At 35.2% G+C, this 22,346-nt stretch overlaps 2 protein-coding genes across 6 annotated transcripts in view; both read right to left on the reverse strand.

Moving 5' to 3' along the window:
- Nucleotides 1–4,808, reverse strand: part of LOC128986175 (protein SERAC1) — a 38,786-nt gene extending 33,978 nt beyond the window's left edge. Inside the window, exon 1 of one of the 2 annotated variants that reach the window (XM_054406366.1) lies at nucleotides 4,699–4,808. In XM_054406366.1, the coding sequence (XP_054262341.1) occupies nucleotides 4,699–4,721 (23 nt within the window). In that variant the 5' untranslated portion in view covers nucleotides 4,722–4,808. The remainder of the gene's footprint in view (nucleotides 1–4,698) is intronic. The other variant, XM_054406383.1, reaches the window with a different exon arrangement.
- A 3,248-nt stretch (nucleotides 4,809–8,056) lies between these two features.
- The window catches only part of LOC128986191 (nuclear exosome regulator NRDE2), a 37,917-nt gene continuing 23,627 nt past the window's right edge, over nucleotides 8,057–22,346 (reverse strand). For 3 of the 4 annotated variants that reach the window (XM_054406404.1, XM_054406395.1, XM_054406421.1), the window contains 10 exons: nucleotides 21,303–21,446; nucleotides 20,618–20,767; nucleotides 20,325–20,529; nucleotides 17,236–17,854; nucleotides 16,372–16,532; nucleotides 15,679–15,915; nucleotides 10,877–11,042; nucleotides 10,268–10,394; nucleotides 8,990–9,156; nucleotides 8,057–8,274 (listed from right to left, as the gene is read on the reverse strand). In XM_054406404.1, coding sequence (XP_054262379.1) covers nucleotides 8,152–8,274; nucleotides 8,990–9,156; nucleotides 10,268–10,394; nucleotides 10,877–11,042; nucleotides 15,679–15,915; nucleotides 16,372–16,532; nucleotides 17,236–17,854; nucleotides 20,325–20,529; nucleotides 20,618–20,767; nucleotides 21,303–21,446 — 2,099 coding nt within the window. In that variant the 3' untranslated portion in view covers nucleotides 8,057–8,151. The remainder of the gene's footprint in view (nucleotides 8,275–8,989; nucleotides 9,157–10,267; nucleotides 10,395–10,876; nucleotides 11,043–15,678; nucleotides 15,916–16,371; nucleotides 16,533–17,235; nucleotides 17,855–20,324; nucleotides 20,530–20,617; nucleotides 20,768–21,302; nucleotides 21,447–22,346) is intronic. The other variant, XM_054406413.1, reaches the window with a different exon arrangement.

Here is a 22,346-nt window from a genome sequence, read left to right on the forward strand (position 1 = left end):
GGTTTGTACAAAATGTCATCAAAATCGGACGATGTTTGCACGAGTTATGGTGCTAACCAGACACAAATATATAACTTAAGTGTGAGTGTGTTTGTGCTTCGTTAAGTCATGGAATGGTCATGGATACGAATTTGAACCGATGGTGTTTTTGGCCTATGGGGACATCAAAACGAAAAAGTAAATAGGTCCCGGGCTAAGTCTTACCGTGAGACCTACGGTAATAATTAGCGTATTCCCTATATTGGGAATATCCTTATATATAATACGTGAAGGCGATTTCTACAAAACACTACTCCTCCGTTAATAATGGACGGATTTGTACGAACGACGTGTCGAAATAAAGTATTTTTTGTGTAGACGCCCCCTTTCACCAATTCCTGCAATAAAAATCCTCGGTCTTTGCCCCACAGGCCATCAAAGTTGGAGTTTCTCCCATAAGATTAACATGGGAAAATCTAAATATTTAATTGGAAACTTTGTCCCCACTAATTTGAGAGAACGGCTGGGCGTAGAAACTTGGCGGAGGTGTCCAAAGAAAGGTCTTGGTCTGTAGATGAGTTATCAAAAGAAAAACTAAGCAAAATCCCTTAGGACTCTGCCCCAGAAGCCTTTAAAGATCCCTCCACAGAGTTGTTTACATTTTGGCCATGTGAATAATACTTTTTAATGAAACAGCTGTTCATTTTTAAATTGTATTTCAAACAACACGCATTTATTGGAAGTTACTGAATTCTACCAAATAAGTATTTGCAATGTTATTTTCTGATTTTAAATTTGATTTGCAATATTTATTTTTGTTGATTCATGTTTTGCAATATAACGCTCCATTACAAAATCAGTAGAAAATCCATTTATCACAGCAATTCTTAAATTATTTCTTATTGAACTACCTATCTTATATCTATTGTACGGGTTGGTGTCTGCCTTTTTCGTTACTTTTGCCTACATTTTATAAAATTATTCTACACATATCAAATATTTATGTAGAAATATATGCTCTTATCGTGTCTTATAAAATCCAAACATAGAAACTTTGCCTAAAATGGTACCGATCTTGACAAATTATTTGCACCTGCCTATATTACGGACTTTGGCGCACTGGGTTGGTAACATTATTGAAAATAACACGACATTTTGACTGTAAAATATGGTACAAAGAGAAAATACAATTTAAGCAGCCACTGTCATGACAGAAAGGTCATATTCCTTTTAAACTAGATCACATAATCCTTTATAAGATACGTTTATTAACAGTGCATGTAAACGTCAATATTTACATAACAGCCAATTTACAGTATTTTTGTTTTTTGGAAATGTCCCATTGCTCATTGTCATTTGGATTATTTGTTGCCAATGAAGCCGCAAGGCCGTATAAACTAGGAGGCCCCTAACAGTTCAAAAATAAAATCCAACTTCACTTCAAGTAATCCACTACACCTAACATTCCGTAGAGAGATTATATTGACAACTTTATGTTATTGATAAGGCTGAGACAACTAACTGACATCCCCCATGTCAAGGAATTCCAGCCTTAACAGTAACCCCACAATCAATTTCTCAAAACTATGCTAGAGGGTTCATTCATTGGCACTGAAGTACAGTACGATATGAACTGACGCGACGCGACGAAGGAAAATCAAACTTACACTGTAACGGACATACCTCCCTTTGAAATTAGAATATGTCTTCCCAAAAAATATTTTCTTTTCAAATAAAAAAATATTACACTGATGAAATCACGGAAGTGTTTAACTACAGAAGATCCACCAATACGATTTTAATACTATTTAAAGGTTCTTCCAAAGGAAGAGATACCAGATAACATACTAATAATAACTCCGATGACGTACGGTATGGGGAATATTTCTTTCATTGAATGATCAACCAAATTTGGCAACTAACGCAATTAATATCATTATTTTTTATACACTTATTACTCTTTAAACAATGCTAAATGCTCAAAATATGTATATTTCACCCTATTTATCGCAATTAGATGAATTAACGTAAGCCTTGAAAGTAACCGTCGATTTCGACGGGTTTCACCTAGTAATATAAAAAATACGCACATAGGTTGCTTATTTGGCTCAGTTTAATAACGAGAAATTTATAAAAGATATTTTATAACTTACACTTATTTGATTGATGACAAAAAAATCAACTTTAACTTCGTTATCATTATTGACACCAAGAAGAAAATTTTAATGAACTGTTATGTGATATTCGGCTAATCTCCGTAAGATAAAAAGGCTTAAAAATGAAACTTCAAAGACTAAACCATGAGATATGCAATGCACATAACTTGACATATTTCTGGAAATCATTGAAAAACAGCTAGATCATTTTTAAAACGTTTTTATTAGCTCGCTTTCTTGTCCGGTACAAACTTTGCAATCAATTTTATACTAACTTCCCGATGAGCTAGAGACATGAAACATAGCTCACAAATGGAAGACGATGCAATATTGTATAATTTAATTTTCATATTTCCCTTGGGCTACGCCCCATGGGATTGTTTTTTGTTTTTATTAGCTCGCTTTCCTACAAATTTTGATATCAATTAAACGAAGTTCCCGATGAGCTAGAGACTTGAAATTTGAAACATAGCTCACAAATGGATGACAATGCAATATTATATCATTTAATTTTCATACTTCCCTTGGGCTACGCCTCATGGGCTTCCAAATTTTCCAAAAGAATGTAAATATATCAATTAATTTAAGTCAGCTGTAAACACTTAAATTTGACAGTTCGAAGACGAGAGGTTAAGAGGTAGAGGTTAGTCTATGTTTATAGTTAGTAGGTAAGGTAGGCCACGGGTAGGCCATACATTCAATCTAATACATAATTATATGAAAAGAAACTCAAATAATCTTTAGATTTCCCACATGCCTCTGTCTTAATCTGATATAGATGCTTGAAATAGATTTAACATCCGCACACATTAAAAACTAAAAAGTAGAAAATAATTTATAAATAAAAAACTTTTTTAAAACAAAACTTTTTAAACGCACTAAAAAGTATAAAATAATTTTAAAATATGTGGAGAGTATAAACACTTGTAAGAATTAAAACGAAAAACGTGGGTGCATGCAATTGATGATAATACATTAGTTCAATAGGTTAAGGTAATTGTAAATTATCTATTGCATGCACCCCACGTTTTTCGTTTTAAATCTTACAAGTATTTATACTCTCCACATATTTAAAAATCATTTTCTACTTTTTAGTGCGTTTAAAAACGTTTTGTTTTAAAAAAGTTTTTTATTTATAAATTATTTCACTTTAAAACGATCTATTGTTTTTACGGACTGCAGCGACCACAGAATTTAAATTCGCTGGCGGACTCAGATTGTTATGCTTCATCAGTCTTTACTCTTACCAATGATTACTATAAAATAGGGAAACATCTCAACTGATACATTTTCATACGCAAGCAATTTGCAGCAACTACAGTACTATTATCATAATTTATCCTCGATAACGTAAGACGCGGAGGGGGGGGTTTGGATGTATTTAACCTTTTTATTTTACGCCTATTTTATTTTTTTACAGACACATTTAAATCATTCGTGTTTTTAACTAGTTCAATATATAGAAAGTATTACGATTTTCAATTTTTTGGTAACATAAAAATTGTATCAAAATGCATTTCAAATAAAAACTAGACAATTTTACATAGCTACCGCACCCCACGGACAAACAAGTTTAGTGTATAATTTATTATGTTTTACAACTTATCTAGGCCCCTAGATGTAGAAAATGTGGTTATGATTTCTAGAAGTTGTAGGATTCAGACATTATGAACAAAGCCATTAATCTTTTCTTTTAGGATTAAAAAAGAGATATTACGTATTATTTCATGTTTGTCCCAATATCAAACAACGTTCTAAGGAATCAAGAGTACCATTTATTTACAATGCAGAAATAATAATAATCGTTACTTCTTGAGATATCCGACAAGAGAGCGTAAAAAAATGTAGTACGGTATCATGGACATAATTTGCAAAAACCATAATAGGTACCTCTCATAAATTGTGTGTTATTGTTATTGTCTACTTGTATATACTGTAATGCTTTAATAATACTTACAAGTGAGGACCTTTAATAAACCTAACAATAAATAGCTTCATAATTATAGTTAAGGTAGTTTGCAATTCGTCCTAATTAAATAAATTATTAAAATAATTAAATATAGTGATAAAAGTAACGTCGCTTTTATATCAGTGTATTATTTGCTTAGGTATACTAATTTTGAGATAACACTATATGTCACATGCCACTTAATATTTTAGCAAAACACCATAAAGCAATGAACCGTGTGAACCGTAATTCCTTTATCACATTTTTGCAAATATAATACAATTGAGCCGTCCGCTTGTCCATAGTTGTCCAGTTATGCAAATGCATGTTACGCTTTCACACCTTCGCTTCAGATATACCGGGCTAAATCCAATAAAATAGTCCAACAAGTAAAGAATCCTAAACATAGTCATGGTACCCATACGATTTTACGAATTAAAAGTATCATACTCTGCAAACTACCGAATGTTTTAAACAACAAACAACGTGTTTCTTAATAAACGTAAGTTTAAATACGTAGGCCTCTATCTTGTTAGACCGCAGAATATACTGTCAAGGGAGTTTGTTTAGTGTTAGGTTAGTTTAGCAGACGATTTGTTCCTGTATGTAGCCTACCTGAGCTGTTGTTCACCTGACATATCCGCACATGACACTCTCGTATCACACACAGACAGACGGCACTACACCTTCACTGTACTGCGCTGACTAACTAAACTAAAAACTACATACACACCACACAACGACACAACACAAAGTTGAGTCCGAGTTCCGAGTGAGTTACTGTAATGTGATGATGTGCCAAGTGTGGTGGGGCCGAGCGACGGTGGCGCTGGCGCTGCGGCAGTCCCGGTCCCGGCCCAAGAAGTACGGGACACTGGTACACACACACAGTACACACGAACACTATGGACGATACCACCAGACAGACCAGGCTTAGGCTAATTGTAACTTTCGAAATTTAGGAGGTGAAGTAGCTTCAGGATACAAAAAATGATTGTATAGATACCGGTACATTAAACTATAGTAAATGAATGAATATGCCCAAGCCGCTCTACAGCCAGTCCTTATACCAAGAGGAAAACAGTGCACATCCAGTTTAAAATTCATTGAAATAAGTAAAGTACACAAACCATGCACAAGTCACTCATGTGACGCCCTGACATGTACGTATGTTAGGTACATTTACATAATTGTATGGACAAAATGCAACAGCAATAGACATGCAGTCAGGATCTTTGTAACTATAGGGAGAGGACTTTTAAAATCCATAACGCCGCACGGCGCGCGCCGGACATAGTGTGAAAGGACTCATATACTCCCATAGCCCTACGCCGGATCCGGCGGGCGCCGCGTCTTGTGAAAGAGGCGTTATGGTGTTCTTCTTTTTCAATCTTGTCTACATTTAACCAATGCAGCAATTTAGACAGACGAAACCTGCAATATAGGTAGGGTTATAAACTGCTATTGAGCGTATTATAGATATAATAACTTGATCACAGTGGCGATTCCAATGAGGGGGGGCTACAAGGGCCAAAGCCCCCCCCCATTGAACCCTGGAAGAATAAATTTAAATATACCTATACGGTACATTAATTTAATAAAAACGTAACAGAGGTTTTTAGACAAAGTTCTATGTGTTAACATGACTTTAGTTAAGTCACCAAACTGCTTTTTAAATACTGAAGTCAGAGAAGTGGACTTTTCAATTGACCCTCCTGAATCAAGTAGGCTACTGTATTTTATTTGGTTTTTACTATTTGTGTCCATTATGGTAACTTGTTGTAGGCTACTCAGAATTAGATGTTTGTGATCACGAGATTGTTAATAGATGAGAGTGTCACTTGGAAACACTCCACTCCCACACATCAAACTTGCAAACTTTGAGTGCAAAAGTTTAAAATTAAATTTACACTTAGATCCACAATCTATACCCAATAACATGGGCAATTAATAGAAATTGTTTAATCACTTTCACATTAAAATGGGTGGTTGTATTAGAGGGAAGTTGAAATGTGAAATGACAGACAATCTGTAATGCAGGTTTGATGTGAATTTCAGAATATGTACTCTTCCTATCTCTAACTAACTAGCAGATTCTCCATGCCATAAAAACACTTCAATATGGCTCCATATAAATACGAGATCTCTCTAGAGACATTCTGTTTTACGAACAATTTTCAAAAGTATTTTGTATACTCTCTGGTATTAAAGTTTTTTTTTCTTCAGAACTTCAAAAGCCTCTTATGGTTACTGATTATAAATATACACAATTTCTATAGCAAAATGTTAAACTATTAAAAAAGAAACGAGATGCTAATGTGAATACCTCTTGAAATATGAAGGTCGTTAGTTTGATGCCAGGTGAGTTTGATTCTGGGCCCATAGATTTGACTTGGGCTATCAATTAATGATGCTAAGCCTTATAAAAGGTTGCTGTTGGATAATGACAATGGAATATGGACCCATTTGTCCATATTTCTTACTTTATTATACCCTTGAACAAAACTAAAATCAAATGCCGTAGAATAACAAAAAGACCAATTCGGATGGCCAAAAATTATTTTTCACATTCCTTAAAAATTTGGTTATCAACTGTGATACCTGTCTGCATCTATCAATTAGGCAGTTTTTAATTTCATAATGGACAAAATTTTTGTTTGTTTTTAAAAACGAACTACATAAGTTTATAACAATGGAATACATACAGTATATGCATCTTACTAACCAAATCTTTGGAGTGAACCGCAGATAACATTGCTTCCATCAAGGTTCTTATGAAAAAAAATTAATTCTCTGTTTCTTTTCATTCAAACTCAATGTAATGTAGCCTGGATAACATTCAAAGGAGGGACTCGTACAATCACTAACCGAAACCCAAGCCATTGGCTATTAGCTTCAATTGAGCCATGACTTACTTCATTATGGTTCACTCTGTAAGAATTCACTTGTCACAAAATTAGATATACACTAACTATCTTTGACCAGTATATTTCACAATCCATTATTCCCGCAAAAACAAATTCTTAAATAAGTGTTTCGCAAAGATATACACACATTTAATACAAGAAATAGAGATCAAATAGACATAGCCCATCATAACAACAACCTCGCTTTTTTCTCAAAGAAAGCAACACAAATTGAATCAAAATTTCTTAATAAATTGCCAAATCTAAAAACTAATACATATCAAGGGATTTAGAAATTTAGTAAGAAAATATCTCCAAGATAAAACTTGTTATTCTATAATTATCTTTTTATACCTCCATCAATCCATCCAATAGTTAATTTTTACAACGAAAATAATTTTCAATGACAAAGGAAATAAATGGTATTAGCATTCTGACACATACTTTTATTTCATGGGGTTTAATGGGAAAATCCCCATTAAAAATCAAAATTTAAAAAAATTGGAAAAACTCAATTTTTATTACCGTACCATATCATACTAAGTTAAATCAAAACCGGCTTTTTTCCTAAAATCCTATTTTTCGTTATGGGAAAATACCATAATTTACAATAACTTTTGAACCGTAATTTTTACAGAAAGTCATTTTAACCCTTAACCGTGTGCGCGGGGGTTTGACATACCCCCACGTATAAAAATTTTGTCATAGTTTTACAAGTATAGTGGCAACCCCGTTGAGCATAACAATAGCTGCCTAAACTAGCATATGCTATCATTTGGCCACAGAGTTGTTAGAATCTTTTCAATTCTAAGAAATGAACTAGATCGGCTAGTTTAAAAAACGGTGGTAGGTAAATACATTTTGTTAATGCATTGTTTGTTAACCTTATACATAAAAACAGTTACTATTCACACTTCCAACTTACTAACAACAAATACAAATCAAAAGAGAACATTTTTGTAAGATTAAGATTATGTTTCAAAAGAGATTTAACCATAGGAAAACTCATACGCAAGTTAATAATAATTTTTTTATTTACAATGTATTAAAAAAACATGTTAACATATCCAAAAAGAAAAAAATATACAAAAGATAAATAACAAATTCTGCATGTGTAGTATTTTATAGTTAATATATTACACTATAAGACACACAAATTTGTTTAATCCCGGAGTATTTCCAGCTCCTCAGGTGTAGTGTGGAGACGCAGTTCTTTTTCTATCAATAAGTCCTGAACTTCCGGCAACTCTTCTGGCAAGAACTTGACTGCATCAATATACAAAGCCTGGAACAAAAAAATGAATAAACAGTTTTATCCTGTTTAGGTAGGTATACATATTTCCCTAAAACAAAAAAAGCTTAACTATAAGGGGAAAGGCTTTAGCTGTATTTCCGGCAGAAAAAAGTGTTTTATTTTTTACTTAATTTCTAAGGCAAAGTGGCAAACCAATCATTTCCAAGGTACATTTACTTTTTACTTTTAAATTTATTTTAGCCAGGAAACTAATTGTATACAAGACTTTTGTATATTTGTAAAGATGTATTAGTATTTATAGCCTATAAGTTATTTGACTCTATTCAATACATGTTCTTTGTGTATGATGAATAAAGAATTATTTGATTTGATTTGATTTAAAGGCATTATTTAGTGGTGAAGCAAACCAAATTTTACACTTCTGAATTTTAGAGTAATAACTGTTTCTGGGATGAAACTAAGTGCAAATATCATAATTTCAGATTCTTTAGTTCATAAACAAATTCGGATGGTCTCCTATTAAGACGGATCTGTAAAAAAATAATCCAATGCATGGTTTCAGCTTTAAAATAGCTGCAATTTACTTTTTTGGGAATTTAAATTACAGAAAACAACTAGGCAAAAACACATTGTAAGATTAGTAATTTAAATGATTATTCACATTTTATGAGAAAAATAAATATAATCTGAACTGTCTTCCAAGAATGATTATAAGCGTGTTCAACAATGTATATTTGCACAATACCTTAAACCATGGACAAGCTTGCAATGCTTTATAGAAAGTGGCTTTGACTTGTGTGTCAGACTCCTGTGCTGCCACGAGCTGTAGGTAGAGACGCCAGACCAGTGGACACTGTCTGGTCACTTCCTCCTCTGCCAACTGGCGCAGCAAGTTCTTCAAGAAAGCCCTACCTGCAAACGAGTAAAGAAATATGAGCTATTTGAAAATGTCTCCACAAACTAAATAATAATGACTGTATTTTATTGACAACAACAAAATTATGAACAGTTTAATCCAAAACGGTACTCATTTCAATTAGTGAGCCAAAAGATACTAATTTTAATCTATCATCAGAAATCCTTGTAAACGTATCGCTGGGTAACTGAGAGGTTGTAGTGCTGGGCTTACAATACAATATACAGCTCATTGAATTGATCCTGAGAAAAGTTAGTAGCTTCTTAAAGGATTGTGATTGGGTCTAGCTGTCCTTGATAATTAAGCTTTTAAAAATTGCTCTAGCCAAATAAATAGCTCACCTTAGTAAGTTAAAAATCTACACAGATCATTTAACTCACTCTGCAGGCCAGACTCTTAGCGAATTTACCATATAGGGAATAAGCTATTACCGTAGTACTCATGGTAAGACCTGGGCCCGGGGCCGATTTACTTTTTCGTTTTGAGGTCCCTAGAGGCCAAAAACACCATCCGTTCAAATTCATATATATACATATATGTATCCGTTAGCGCGGTAACTCAAGCAAAAATGATCTGATTTTGATTAAATTTGGTACAAACGTGTAAACCTACGTTTAATCAAACAAGTTCGCGAACCAACATGATCGGACTATGGGAACGGGTTTTTTTGGGGGGTTTTATGGGATGAAAAAAGGTTTTTCCCTTTTTTGACCCAAAAGCACAAAATTTTACAATTTCTTTCCAAACCTTTTTGTAGAGCTTAAAAAAACAAATAATTTAGTATAGCGTTATTATGCGCCTAATGTTACGGAGAAAATTCCAAAAAACTGTTAATTTAAAATTCCTACATCTACAATCACGGTAAAATCAAACTAGGCCCAAATAGATCTCAACTCAGTTGATTAATGTTCACCTAGGTGTGCTTCTAATGTATTAGCTGTTTGGGCTATTAATTAACAGCTGTGTCTAAGGAATATGTCGGCCTTAGTCACTAACAAGACTACAAGATCGCGCCACTCATCCTACCCTCATCCTTCACTCATATTTGGGTTAAAATATGCACATAGTGGCGTTCGCATCTTAAATAATTGATAATTGATACTTTACCAGTACTAGACGCCTGGTTGGATATCCTGTGTCGCACGACAAACACCAGGACCAGCCGAGCCAAAGGAACACTTCGTGGAAAGTAGCTGACAAGTTTCCACACAGGGCTGCCTCCACTACTGCCAGTCTGAAGCATAATGTTTCTTTTATAGACTTAACTGTCATCACATCTTAGCTTAATCAACTTAGACTTATCTAAACTTATCACCAGTTTAGACAGCTAACCTGCCATACATACAAACTTTTTATATTGAATTGTTAGTCCTATAATTAATGTTTAATGTAATAAACAATTATAATACCTGTCTCTTCTTTACTTAAATAAACATTTTAACAAAATTTACTAGAAGGTCAAGAATGTGCTAGAGTGCTTCGCTAAATACTCTATCACTCCTTAACAGTAAACACAAAAATTAAATAACCTGTTGGAGGCCAGGTAAAACTATTATACTTTGTCACCTTCTAAATTCTCTGACATCTCATTTGATTAATATATTTTAGAGTAAGTATTTAAAAAATGTAAATATAAAAACTTATGCTATATTTTTCCCTCCTTGCAATCATTGGGAGGTATATTGCTGGTCAACATTATAAAACATCTTGACTTACCTCTAAACAAGCCAATGTGTTAAGTAGAGTTACGTTGTTGGGGAAGATATCAAGGGCCTTTGTTAATGAAGAGCGCAGCACAGCAAAGCCGGACTTATTGTGTTTAGTGTGTAAGTACAAAAGATCTGTCAGTACTTCGTACAGTTGTTCTACCCAGGCACTTCCACTAGAAAAATATGTACCCAATATTATCTCTCAGAGTTTAATAACATTCTAAAGATATATTTACATTTTCACTTCACGCAAATAAAAGATTAATACAATTTTGTATATGTACATTGTGTACATACATGACAAAATGGTGAACAACTATTGTGATTTGTAACACAAATGTAGGAACAAAGGAAGGGCTGGTTGTTAAAGTCAGTTGTCGATTTGTGAGCAAAAAAACTGAAACGAGAATTGACATAAAAAGTCAGTTTTGGTTTATCGGTTGTTGCACAATTTGCCGTGATGATCAGTTGCTGCCATCATCACAGTAGTTGGTTGGGAGGACATAAAAGGTTTATCTGATTCTTGTTTACACGTTGATCATCACGGTGGTTGGTTAGGAGGACATAAAAAAAGGTTTATCTGATGTTTGTTTACAGGTAGATAATCACTGTAGTTGGTTAGGAGGACATAAAAATGGTTTATCTGATGCTTGTTTACAGGTAGATCATCACGGTAGTTGGTTAGGAGGACATAAAAAAGGTTTATCTGATGCTTGTTTACGGGTAATGATACAATTAAACCCCATCACAGTCCCAAACACACTAATATTTTATTATGACAATAACCATTTTGTCATACTCAAGGTAAAGTACATCCAAGAACTCAAGGTACATTGAGTCACAATGTTCATTAAATTAGTGACAAAAATATAATCCTTTGATGTTCTCCCTATATATGAGGATTAAACGATTCAGCAAAAGGAGTTTAAAACTACTTAATACGTGGCAACATTTATTGAATCAGTTGCGAAAATATAATTATTAAAGTTACGAGGATTCAATGAATCAAACATTTAAGATTTTCAACACGTTTCTTTCATCTTTGTAGGTTATTCCAAGTTCACTTATCCCGTTATACAAAGAATAAGCTTACTCCTAGTTTACTGCTGGCGCTAGCCATTGCCTACTGCCATAAACCTGTTTATGGTTTCATATTTCACTTGTAACTAATCTACACAGGGTTGCCACCAGCCATGAAAACCTTGAAAAGCGTGAATTATGCGTGAATTTAGGTGACCATGAAAAAGTGCGTGAATTATGCGTGAATTTCGTCATTGGACCATGAATTCTCAAAATCGTTATTAACAATTCAGCCAAAACCCCTAAATGTGCTGAATCAAATACTCCGTATTAAAACCATTCTCGAAATGAACACCGAGATAAAACGTCAAAGTGGGAGTGTCGAGATAAAAAGTTTTGTTGCCATGCCACGAACAGAAACGATTGCGTAGTTTATTCAAGGTCAAATTCGATCGTAACCGACGTCAGCCGAGTAGTCTAGAGATGGGAATTATCGTTGTTTTCCGGCAACGGTTATAACGATAACGCAGCTGCCCAATAACGTGTTGCGGCAACCTGTTATTTCAATAACGATTGCCAACTCGTTGCCGCTATAAACCGTTGTCCGCCGGTCGGTGTTGCGGCGTTCAGTTATCATTGTCGGTTGATCAGTTCAGTTTTTAGTTTTAGTCAGGAGTCGGGCGTTGCCGCGTTGTCCAGACAGGATGCGTTATTCTAGTTCGTTTCAGAAGTTATCGTTGCTCTGGTAGCGTTGCGGCAACGGCACTAATGGCAATGCATGTTTTCGTTTTCGTTGTCCGCGCGGCTTTCCTGCAACATTGTGTAGATAGATACGTTATTATAATAACAGGGAGTTCTCCGCAACGTATTGCCGCGATAACGTTGCCGTGGCCGCAACACTGTTATTCATCCTGTTATGTTATAACGCCCATCTCTACCGAGTACCGATCTACCGATAAAATCGATGCTTTCGGAGCTAAAACATCGATCACATCGATGTTTGTTCAGAGTTTCTCGTCTGTTCTCTGCACTGAAACAGCCAATTAACCTAAAACCAATACAATTCAGTTACGGAAAACATCAATATTTCATTACTTTTGTTGGCCTAAAAGACCGATGTAACAAACCAAATCATCGGTTCGGTAATCTACCATCGATGTAAACAAATAACTTCGAACATCGATAGAAAAGACATCGATGTTTCGAAAACATCGACAATCGGAATTTATGCTCGCTCTCATTCTCTACTCTCTACTCTAGTGTTCGTTCGTGTGGAAGGAAATTCAGAGTAACCATAACCTAAAAGTTTTAAACTGATCTGAAATTTAGAAACGAGTCAAACGTTTGAAGTAGTGGTGGACACTGGACAGTAAGATCACTTGTTGCACTCGTGATTCCGTTTTGTGCTTCTTATAATTGATTACCCAACACTCAGTGGAACAAGTGTTCAGATTAAATATTTTTTATTACTGATATATTATACTTCCGATACTTAACAACGTTAAAATAAGAAGTACCTTGCCTTGCCATAAAGGTCAAAATGGCTTGCGCCGGCTGGAACTTAATCGTCTGCTGTGTTTGTTTTGGTCAAATATGTCGTCATTTCAAACTACTGTCAGTGTTTAGGTTTAGTAAATGTGTTACAACGTGAGATTAAGTTTATTTATTTAGGCCTAAGTTGCAAGAAGTCAATGTTGTGCTGAAAAATGGTGATTTCGTTCTGAGGAAGGTAAATGTAAATGTTTTGTTGAAGCATATAACTAGGTGTTTTCAGTCAATACGAATCTAACTAATGAGATGTAAATTTAATTAAATAATTGTTTTAACTGTGATTTAAACCTGTGTAGGCAAATAATAATATATAAACTGATCCAATCTGAAGAAACATCCTCCTAAATAAGTTTATTTTAACCTTTTCTGTAATGTAATTAATTATTTTTTTATTACTTAATGTAAGTTAGCCTATGTCTAAACTTACATACATTCCATAACTTTTGTTTCGTTCTTAGCTTTAACTAAATATTTATTTACATAATCTTACCTTTTTAGAGTGTTATTATCAGTCAGTCGGTAACCTTTAATCTTCTCAATAAATAAAAGTTGGTTCAGGCCTAACTTAGCCTAGATTCAGCTTTGGATTACAATGTTGTAGGCTAGCCTACTGTGTTACTGTATAAAGTAATAAATTGCATGTGCGTTTTAGTAGGCCTAGATATGGCCCATTACTAAGATAACCGTTTCTTGATCATGTTCTTAACATTTGTTTTTATAGTAGCCTATTATCTTAATTTGATGTTTGGACAGTAAAGTTGTAGGCAATTGCTGGTTAAACCTTTTATGTTTAGATGCAATGTTTTTTAGGTTAGGCCTAGACCTAACTACCAATCCGACTTATTATTTTATTTATTATTTCTTCTAACGTTTGAATTTATCATTAGGCCTATGATGTTGTTAAATCAGATGTTTCAATTTTTTAAATAATTACATCGTATTATCACACACACGATTTGGTACTTACGTATTAAACGGAGGCCACCTAACCTACAGATTCGATTCGATTAGTAAACCTTCACCATCAGCAAGTTTGGTTGGTTAGGTTAGGTTAAGATAGTTTAATTTGATAAAAAACATATATTTATGATAACCCAACCTAACATAACCGCTGCAGCGCGCTGTAAAATATGTGGCCTCCGTTTAATACGTAAGTACCCAAGAGTTTTATTAATATCCTTTTTCATCTGTGATTTTACTTTTTTTAGACTGGATAAACTATATTAAATTCTTATTTTTTACTCTAAAATAAACGCATGAAATGTGTTTTATTTGATAGTAGCACACAAAACTTATATTGTCAATAAATTAATGTACAATTCTGAACTAGGCAACACTCTTTTATGGTGAAATTGTGCGAGCATATACCCCATGAATTTTTCAAAACTACCAATGAAAACCTTGAATTATGCATGAATTTTTTTATCTCACTTTGGTGGCAACCCTGCTACAGTTATAATTATAACTTAAAATATGTTTTTAAAAACGGATGTTTTATTTTTCAATTGACAACACCACAAGCATTTTTATGGCATTTTTTATTGTTATGCAGGCATACTAGCTTGGTCTCAAATCATGTCTTTGCATTTTCTGTGCCTTTGTTTTATATTGCTGATTTTTTAGATTTAAATATTTTTTTTATGGTCTTTTATTGTGATGTACGTCTTGTGCAATCTAAATCGTTTGAACCAGCATGATGATAGTGAATTTGCAGCTTTTATAAGCTCAGTGTTTTTATTCAAGCAATTACATAAGCCCTCCCAAATAATTAGGTCTATGGGTCTTTTGATTTTTTGGAAGAGATTTAAAATATACTTAAGTAGTGTAATGTGGCCATATCGATTATGCAATTGAGATTCTGATGGTTTGCTCAAGAAGGTGTTCACATCAACTTGGCCACATCTAGTAAATGAGGTTCTGGGCCCTAGGATTTTTTACCTGTTTTGGGGGTTAAGAAACAAGTTCAGGTAAAAAGTTCTTCATTTGTGTGGGACAATCGCAATATAACGTCACAATATAATGTTTTTGTTGCCACTGTGAAATATTCAGGATTTTGCCATGATTGCAGAAGACAGTGATGATGTTACAGTTTAATTTTGAATTGGCTAGCTAGAATTTTGTCATTGCAACGTCATTGCTGCTTACTCCAATACAGTCATTGAACACTTTAGATTTTGTTATCAAACATTCAAATTTGAACTTCATTTACCAACAAACCCAATCATACTCTGTACTTACAGTGTACCGCTGGTGTGAGGTATAGTATCTATACACTGTTGCAGGAACCCAGTAGCATCCCACACCGAGTGAGTGAGGGAGAGATGGAGGGAGTGACAAGCGAGGCTCTCTACAAGGAGCTGAGGCGAGAGGGCTGCAGATAAAGTGAGAGGTTCACCAGCCAGAGGGCGCCACTGGTCAACCAAGGCTGCTACATCACAAGGCTGAGCTGACACCAACACCTTCACTGCTGACTGTCTGAGCAACACAGTCTACATAAGTGGAGATATATAATTTAACAAATACCGAACATTGTAAAAATGCACTGGAAACACCACCACATGAACATTTTACATTATAATTAAAATGTTAATTACAGAGAAAGATGAACTGTTTGAATAATAGTAATTAACAGCCATGTTTCTTAATATAATATTTTTGGAAGGTCAAGTTCTGAAATAATCTACAGATTTAATATAAAATCATTTCACTTTGATTGGGCATGGGTCTTTTACTATCGTTTATTTTCAAACCCTCCTATTTTAGATATAAGAATCAACAAGAACATAGCTGTCACTGAAGCCATTAAGGCTATCCTGACTTGCAGAGTTGTCGTAGCAATACTTTATATGACAACTGTGAGGAATTCAAGTCTGAAAATTACTTGCAGCCCGAACTTTTGATTAAATTTTGTAAAATGAGTTGTTTGGTTACTTGTTAGCAGTGTAGTCAATCAGCAGTAGACACTCAGCCTGTCTTCTCCTCAGCAATACTTGGTGTACATTTGTGTGTTGCTGTTCCGACTGTGAGGGTAGAGAAGAAGCAGTCTCTAGCACCTTGCAGGCTCTGTCTAGCTCTCCTGATGCTCTCTCTATCTAAACACACACGTCAAAGTTGTTAGTGATTTTACCAGTAATTCAGTACACTCTTTCTCTTAGCTCTTTTTTTTTTTTTTGTAGACTGAGTCCTACATGGACCTTATCTGCCTGTGTACAAGGCAATGTTTTCAAATGAAATGGTTATCCTATGCAATGGCTTTTTATGGAATATAGAGTGTGTTAATGTATGCATTGTATGAGTAAAACCATCAAGAAAGCTACTTAATAGGGTTTAACATTCCTCCTGCACTGAGGTATTACAGGGTGGCTCTGGAAAAAATGAACAAAAATGTACCTTTTATTAGGAGTTTGCAGGTCCCTGTTATTTTCAGGTTGGGTAGGATTAACATTTGGCTCTAGAGGTCGGTTAGGGCCAAAAATAATTATCGGGCCAAGCTCAGGTTGAATCAAGCCAAGCTGATCATATACGTCCAAGATCGCAGAAAGCGTTTTTAAACATGTGTGATTGAAAATTGACAATGTCACAATAGCCAGAGATGTTAACGGTTTTTCCTCTATCGTACATGTTAGCCACGTTACATATATCACACTGCCAGCTCTAACTTTGGTTTTAGGACATAATAAGAACATAGATTAATTTAAAACAACAGTTATGACATACATGTTAAACAAATGAAATTTGCAGGTTTTTAAAAAGAAATTAATATGTAAGTGTTCTAAAATAAGCTGATCCACTCACCATAGCATATTCACTGTAGAGCAATAGGTTGTCTCTGAACTGAGGCTGTTTGAGAAGTTTTTTGGCTTGACTTCTGGCCTGTTTCTGTATGGATGCAGGCACAGCTCCCAGCTCTAGATGGTGTAGTCGACAGAGTAAAGCGTACAGCCTCATAAGCCACATGTGGACAATGATGGCATCAGCAGTAGGCAACAGCTCAGCGCAGTTCTGCAGCAGGCTGGTCACAGTGCTGAGGAACTCTATCTGGCCTGGAGACTCCTTCACAAACTGTGGCTCACACACCAGCTCTATGCTGCCAGATAAGTACCTACCTAACACAACCAGTCTATTAGCATCAGCAGTAGGCAACAGCTCAGCGCAGTTCTGCAGCAGGCTGGTCACAGTGCTGAGGAACTCTATCTGGCCTGGAGACTCCTTCACAAACTGTGGCTCACACACCAGCTCTATGCTGCCAGATAAGTACCTACCTAACACAACCAGTCTATTAGCATCAGCAGTAGGCAACAGCTCAGCGCAGTTCTGCAGCAGGCTGGTCACAGTGCTGAGGAACTCTATCTGGCCTGGAGACTCCTTCACAAACTGTGGCTCACACACCAGCTCTATGCTGCCAGATAAGTACCTACCTAACACAACCAGTCTATTAGCTTCAACAGTAAGTAACAGCTCATCATGATGTCCTTGCAAATATTCAAATCCCCCCCCCCTCCCCCATTACAAGGGACAATGATAAGGTTTCTGTGATCATGGAAGACATGATGATGGCTGCAAGACTGCAAGAGATATTCTGGATTTTGAAGTGATTGTGGAAGACAGTAATTATGTCCGCATGACCTCAGTAGATATTCAGGCCAGAGATTTTCAATCAAGCCAAACCAAGCTTTTTATTCATCATAAATTTATGTAATTAAGATAATAAGTTAATTATGCCTAGTCAAAAACCCTTTTATTAAATCCAATTTAATGTTGAGATGTCAATATAGTTTTTAAGTAGATAAAAGGATGAAGCAAGGAACTAATCTATATATATAAAATCCAATGTATGTTTGTTTGTTTGTTTGTCCTTTATGGACTCCGAAACCGCTCGACAGATTGTAATGAAATTTTCAGGTATTATTAAGCATTATTCAAGGATGGTTTGCGTGAAGTTTGGTACAGATACGTCAAAAGGGCTCCACCCTAGTGGCTCTGGAGTTTCCCATGTAAACCTTATGAGTACTCATATTTAAATGGAATTAAAGAATCTTAACAGCTGGTTCAACTAAACAATTTGATTCTGTGATGTTCAATAGCATTAAAAAGGTAATAGGTTGCACACAACCTTATTAACAACAGGGTGCAGCACTATTTTTTTTATAAATTTATGACAACAGCTAATTTGCAACCAAAAGGTGAGTGAGCGTAGCGAACGAACTTAAACTTGGAGGCGAGTTAGCGTAGCAAACGTGCTAACCTGAAGGCAAAGAGAGCGCAACGAACAAGTTCCAACCCAAAGGTGAGTGAGCCATGCGAACGAGCTCATCTTGAAAATGAACAAGCATTTGATATAAAACCACATTGGGACAGGACGACGTCTGTCGGGCCAGCTAGTTCATAATAAATCTGTCCTCATTTTATTTTCTTCAAAAGGCAACTTTTTTATCAGGGGGAATACATAAATATGCATAAAAATATAAAATACAGTGTAGGCCTATCTCAAATTCTTAGGTTTAAACTAGCATGAGTATAAATTCTGTTTAAAGCATGTCGGATTTTGTCACCAGTAAAAAGCTGTATTAAGTTTAACAAGTATCATAAATCTTCTATAATTTGCATTCATCACATTGTTGTGCTGACTATAATTCTAAATATTGTGATCATTTTCATTATCGTTGAGACTTTTTTATGGGTTCTTTTTGCTCATGTTAATAATAATTTACTTAATTTATTTACTTTAATTTTTTCTTGTCTCATTTTTTTATAATAATTTATATATTTTTTACATTTTTTTTTTCCGCAGTAACAGAAACGCACTATCATCATTGTCTCATACGATAGTGGCAAAATCTTGAGTATCTCCATCGTTCACAAAAACATTATCTGTGGCATACTCCTAAAAATCTCATCTAAGGTTATCATCGTCATCCGCGATTGCAGCAAAATGAATCAATATCTCCTGCGGTTGTGTGGTCATCATCATCGTCTTCTGCAGTCTTGGAAATGTTATCATCTCCATCCGTGATTGCGGGAATTCCCTGAATATCTTCCGCTGTTATGGACATTATCATTGTCTCCCACGTTCTTGGAAATGTTATTAAAGTCTTCAGTGATCGCAACAAAATCCTGGACATCTCCGGCGGTTTTTGTAGACATTATCGTTGTCTTCCGCAATCGCAGAAAGATCCTGAGTGTCTTTTCCAATCGTGCGAGCTTCGCAGACACGTTTTGCGATCGTAAAAGCTTGGCTCGAGCTTGATTTGTCGACTTTGTGCTCAATCTCTCGAGCTTGTAGGCTAGGCTAGGCTTGGCTCGAAAATAATGCCGCTCTCACACCTCTACTTTGCAATCATGTTGCGATAAATTTATGACCAAAACTACCTTGTAGGCTAGGCTAGGCTTGGCTCGAAAATAATGCCGCTCTCACACCTCTACTTTGCAATCATGTTGCGATAAATTTATGACCAAAACTACCAAAATCTAAAACTACTTTTCCGCCGGCAACCATACAAGACATACCTTAAATCATTACATGTCATGATGAGTATTTAGGAATAAAAGTAAATAATTATTTGTCGTTTCTAGGATTTTTGCATCAACTTCCCATCGGTTGTTAGTAAAACTTAAGTTTTATCTGCAATATTCACTACAACAAAAAAACCTACCATCACCAAAAGCAAACTTTACACAAAGAAAATTGTCATTAGTGTGGATTAGGTTAAAATATAAATGGTTAGTAGTAAGTTTACCTATTTAAAGACAAAACTAGCCAAAAACGGACAATCGGTAAAACAAAAACCAAACCAATAAAAATTGCAACTGACACACGACTACTTTTGTCATAGGACCTAACTGAATTTTATTCATTCTTATATATATAATTTTAAAACTGTTACCTACAGTCGGTCAGTGAAGAAAATCCAGAGGGATAAGCAGCTGCTAATAGTACTTCCACATTACTGAAGGAGGAAGGGATCTGAAGAAGGCCAATACATTCCAGAGTGGAGTGTCTGGTAGGTAGAAGGGGAATTTTGAGCAAATTGAACACAACAGCGACTAACTGCAGTTGCAGCTCTTCTCCCATCACAGGCTGTACCAATCCTGCAAAAAAAAAAAACAAAAATATGGTAAGTATACAAAAACTCTCCTTCTCCTCCATCAGCTGTACAGGGTCAAAGAAGACACCAACCTGCCAAGTCTTCGGAAAACACGACCCTCTGAGGATCAGCCCCAGCATTGGCTGAGGGTAGGTAATGATAAGCAGCTCTTAGCTTCTCTATCCTTAGCCAAAGTACGCTGAGTGGGAGCCCACTGGACAGTATTAAGTCTTCTTGTTCTCCTATAAAACAAACAACATATTACATCAGGCACTGAATATAGTCAATCTTATTTAAATACACGACATTGGTGAACGTAGTTTGTCTCAAACTATTATATTATTATTTTCTTTTACTCTGGAATATGCACATTGTGGGAAACTGTAAACCTATATTGACTGAAACTGTATTTGAATAGTTGTGCTTTGGTTGGTTAAAGAGAGACTGTATTTAAAAATAATCTATCCTATCCCAACTAAAACTCTTTGATCAGAAACATGGCCTTTGAAATATAACCTAAAGTATAGTAATAGACCCTTTTCAAAACGACCATATAATATTAAGCTAAACCAATTATTCCTGTCAATCTCACAAAAATAAAATTTAAAATTTTTTTTTAATCACTGACAATAATAGGGTATTATCATAATCCCAATTGGTTCTGATTTGTTTGACTGTATTGTATTATTGTATATAAAATCTATTTAAAAGAAACGCAAAATAGTGTAATGTTAAACATAATCTTTTTTCTAAGATGGTCAAAAATAATAAACTTACTAGTTTGATTTTCTTGAGGCTGAGCTGGGAGAGTAAACTGACCGGAGGCAGTAAGACTGAGACTCAGATACATTTGCAGCAGGGTTATCAGCTGTTCCCACAGGCCTGCTTGTTGTAGGAACAGTCCACACTCCAACATCAGGTCTGCAACAAAACACCAGTGATACAGGGATCATTCATAAGGTACATGGGATGTAGGCAGCATCTGCAGTCGCTGCTGACTAGGGATGGGCCGATTCCGATTCTCTGGTATCGAAGAATTGCAGACACTCGATACTTGGCTCCATTGTACTCGATACCAATTATTCTGAAAAATCAAAAATGAAATGAGGTTAATTATGATGCAAAACTTGACTGATGTTAAAGATTGTAAAGAGTGGCAAATCATAGTTTATTTGGAATACTCTGAAGTCGGCTAATATAAATAATTCAAAGCTCATTAGCTCACATTCGTAATTGTTTTATAATCCAAATAGCGTGCCTTTACATTTCAGAACAAATGACGTGTTCAACTGACAACTTGTAGAATACTAGTTGAATGACAGAGGCTGATCATCACTTGCCGATGTTGTCAGATCGAGGGAGATGTTGCCAGATTGGCCAGATGGTATAAGCATTGAATGTATAAATATAATACACACAAAGTGTATATAGTCATATAGTGTATATAGTGATAGTGTATAATGGTACTAGTATATTTTGCGTTTTCTAACTTGTGATAGGCTTTATGAACATTTCATTAGCAGCTAAAGAGCTTGGTAACTTGCTGATCATACTGTATAATATCATTGACTATAAACACACTTTGTAAATATTTTATATATAATCAAAGGTTGATCCTTTAACCCTCTTAAGTGTCACCCACCCCATATTGGGCGGGTTTTCTGATGCGTACGAGTGTCGCCTGCCCAAAATGGCGCGAGTTTGTAAGCTAAGTTTTGTTTGTTACTTTTATATATGCGTGATCAATGCCTCGGCTTACTTATACCAATGAATACAAAACTTATAAGAAGCGTAATGCCTTTGTTAAAAATTCTGTCTGGG

The sequence above is a fragment of the Macrosteles quadrilineatus genome, unplaced genomic scaffold, assembly GCF_028750875.1.
Source record: "Macrosteles quadrilineatus isolate MER2022 unplaced genomic scaffold, UCM_ALF_1.0 Scaffold_1__1_contigs__length_201487025, whole genome shotgun sequence".
NCBI classification, from domain to species: domain Eukaryota; kingdom Metazoa; phylum Arthropoda; class Insecta; order Hemiptera; family Cicadellidae; genus Macrosteles; species Macrosteles quadrilineatus.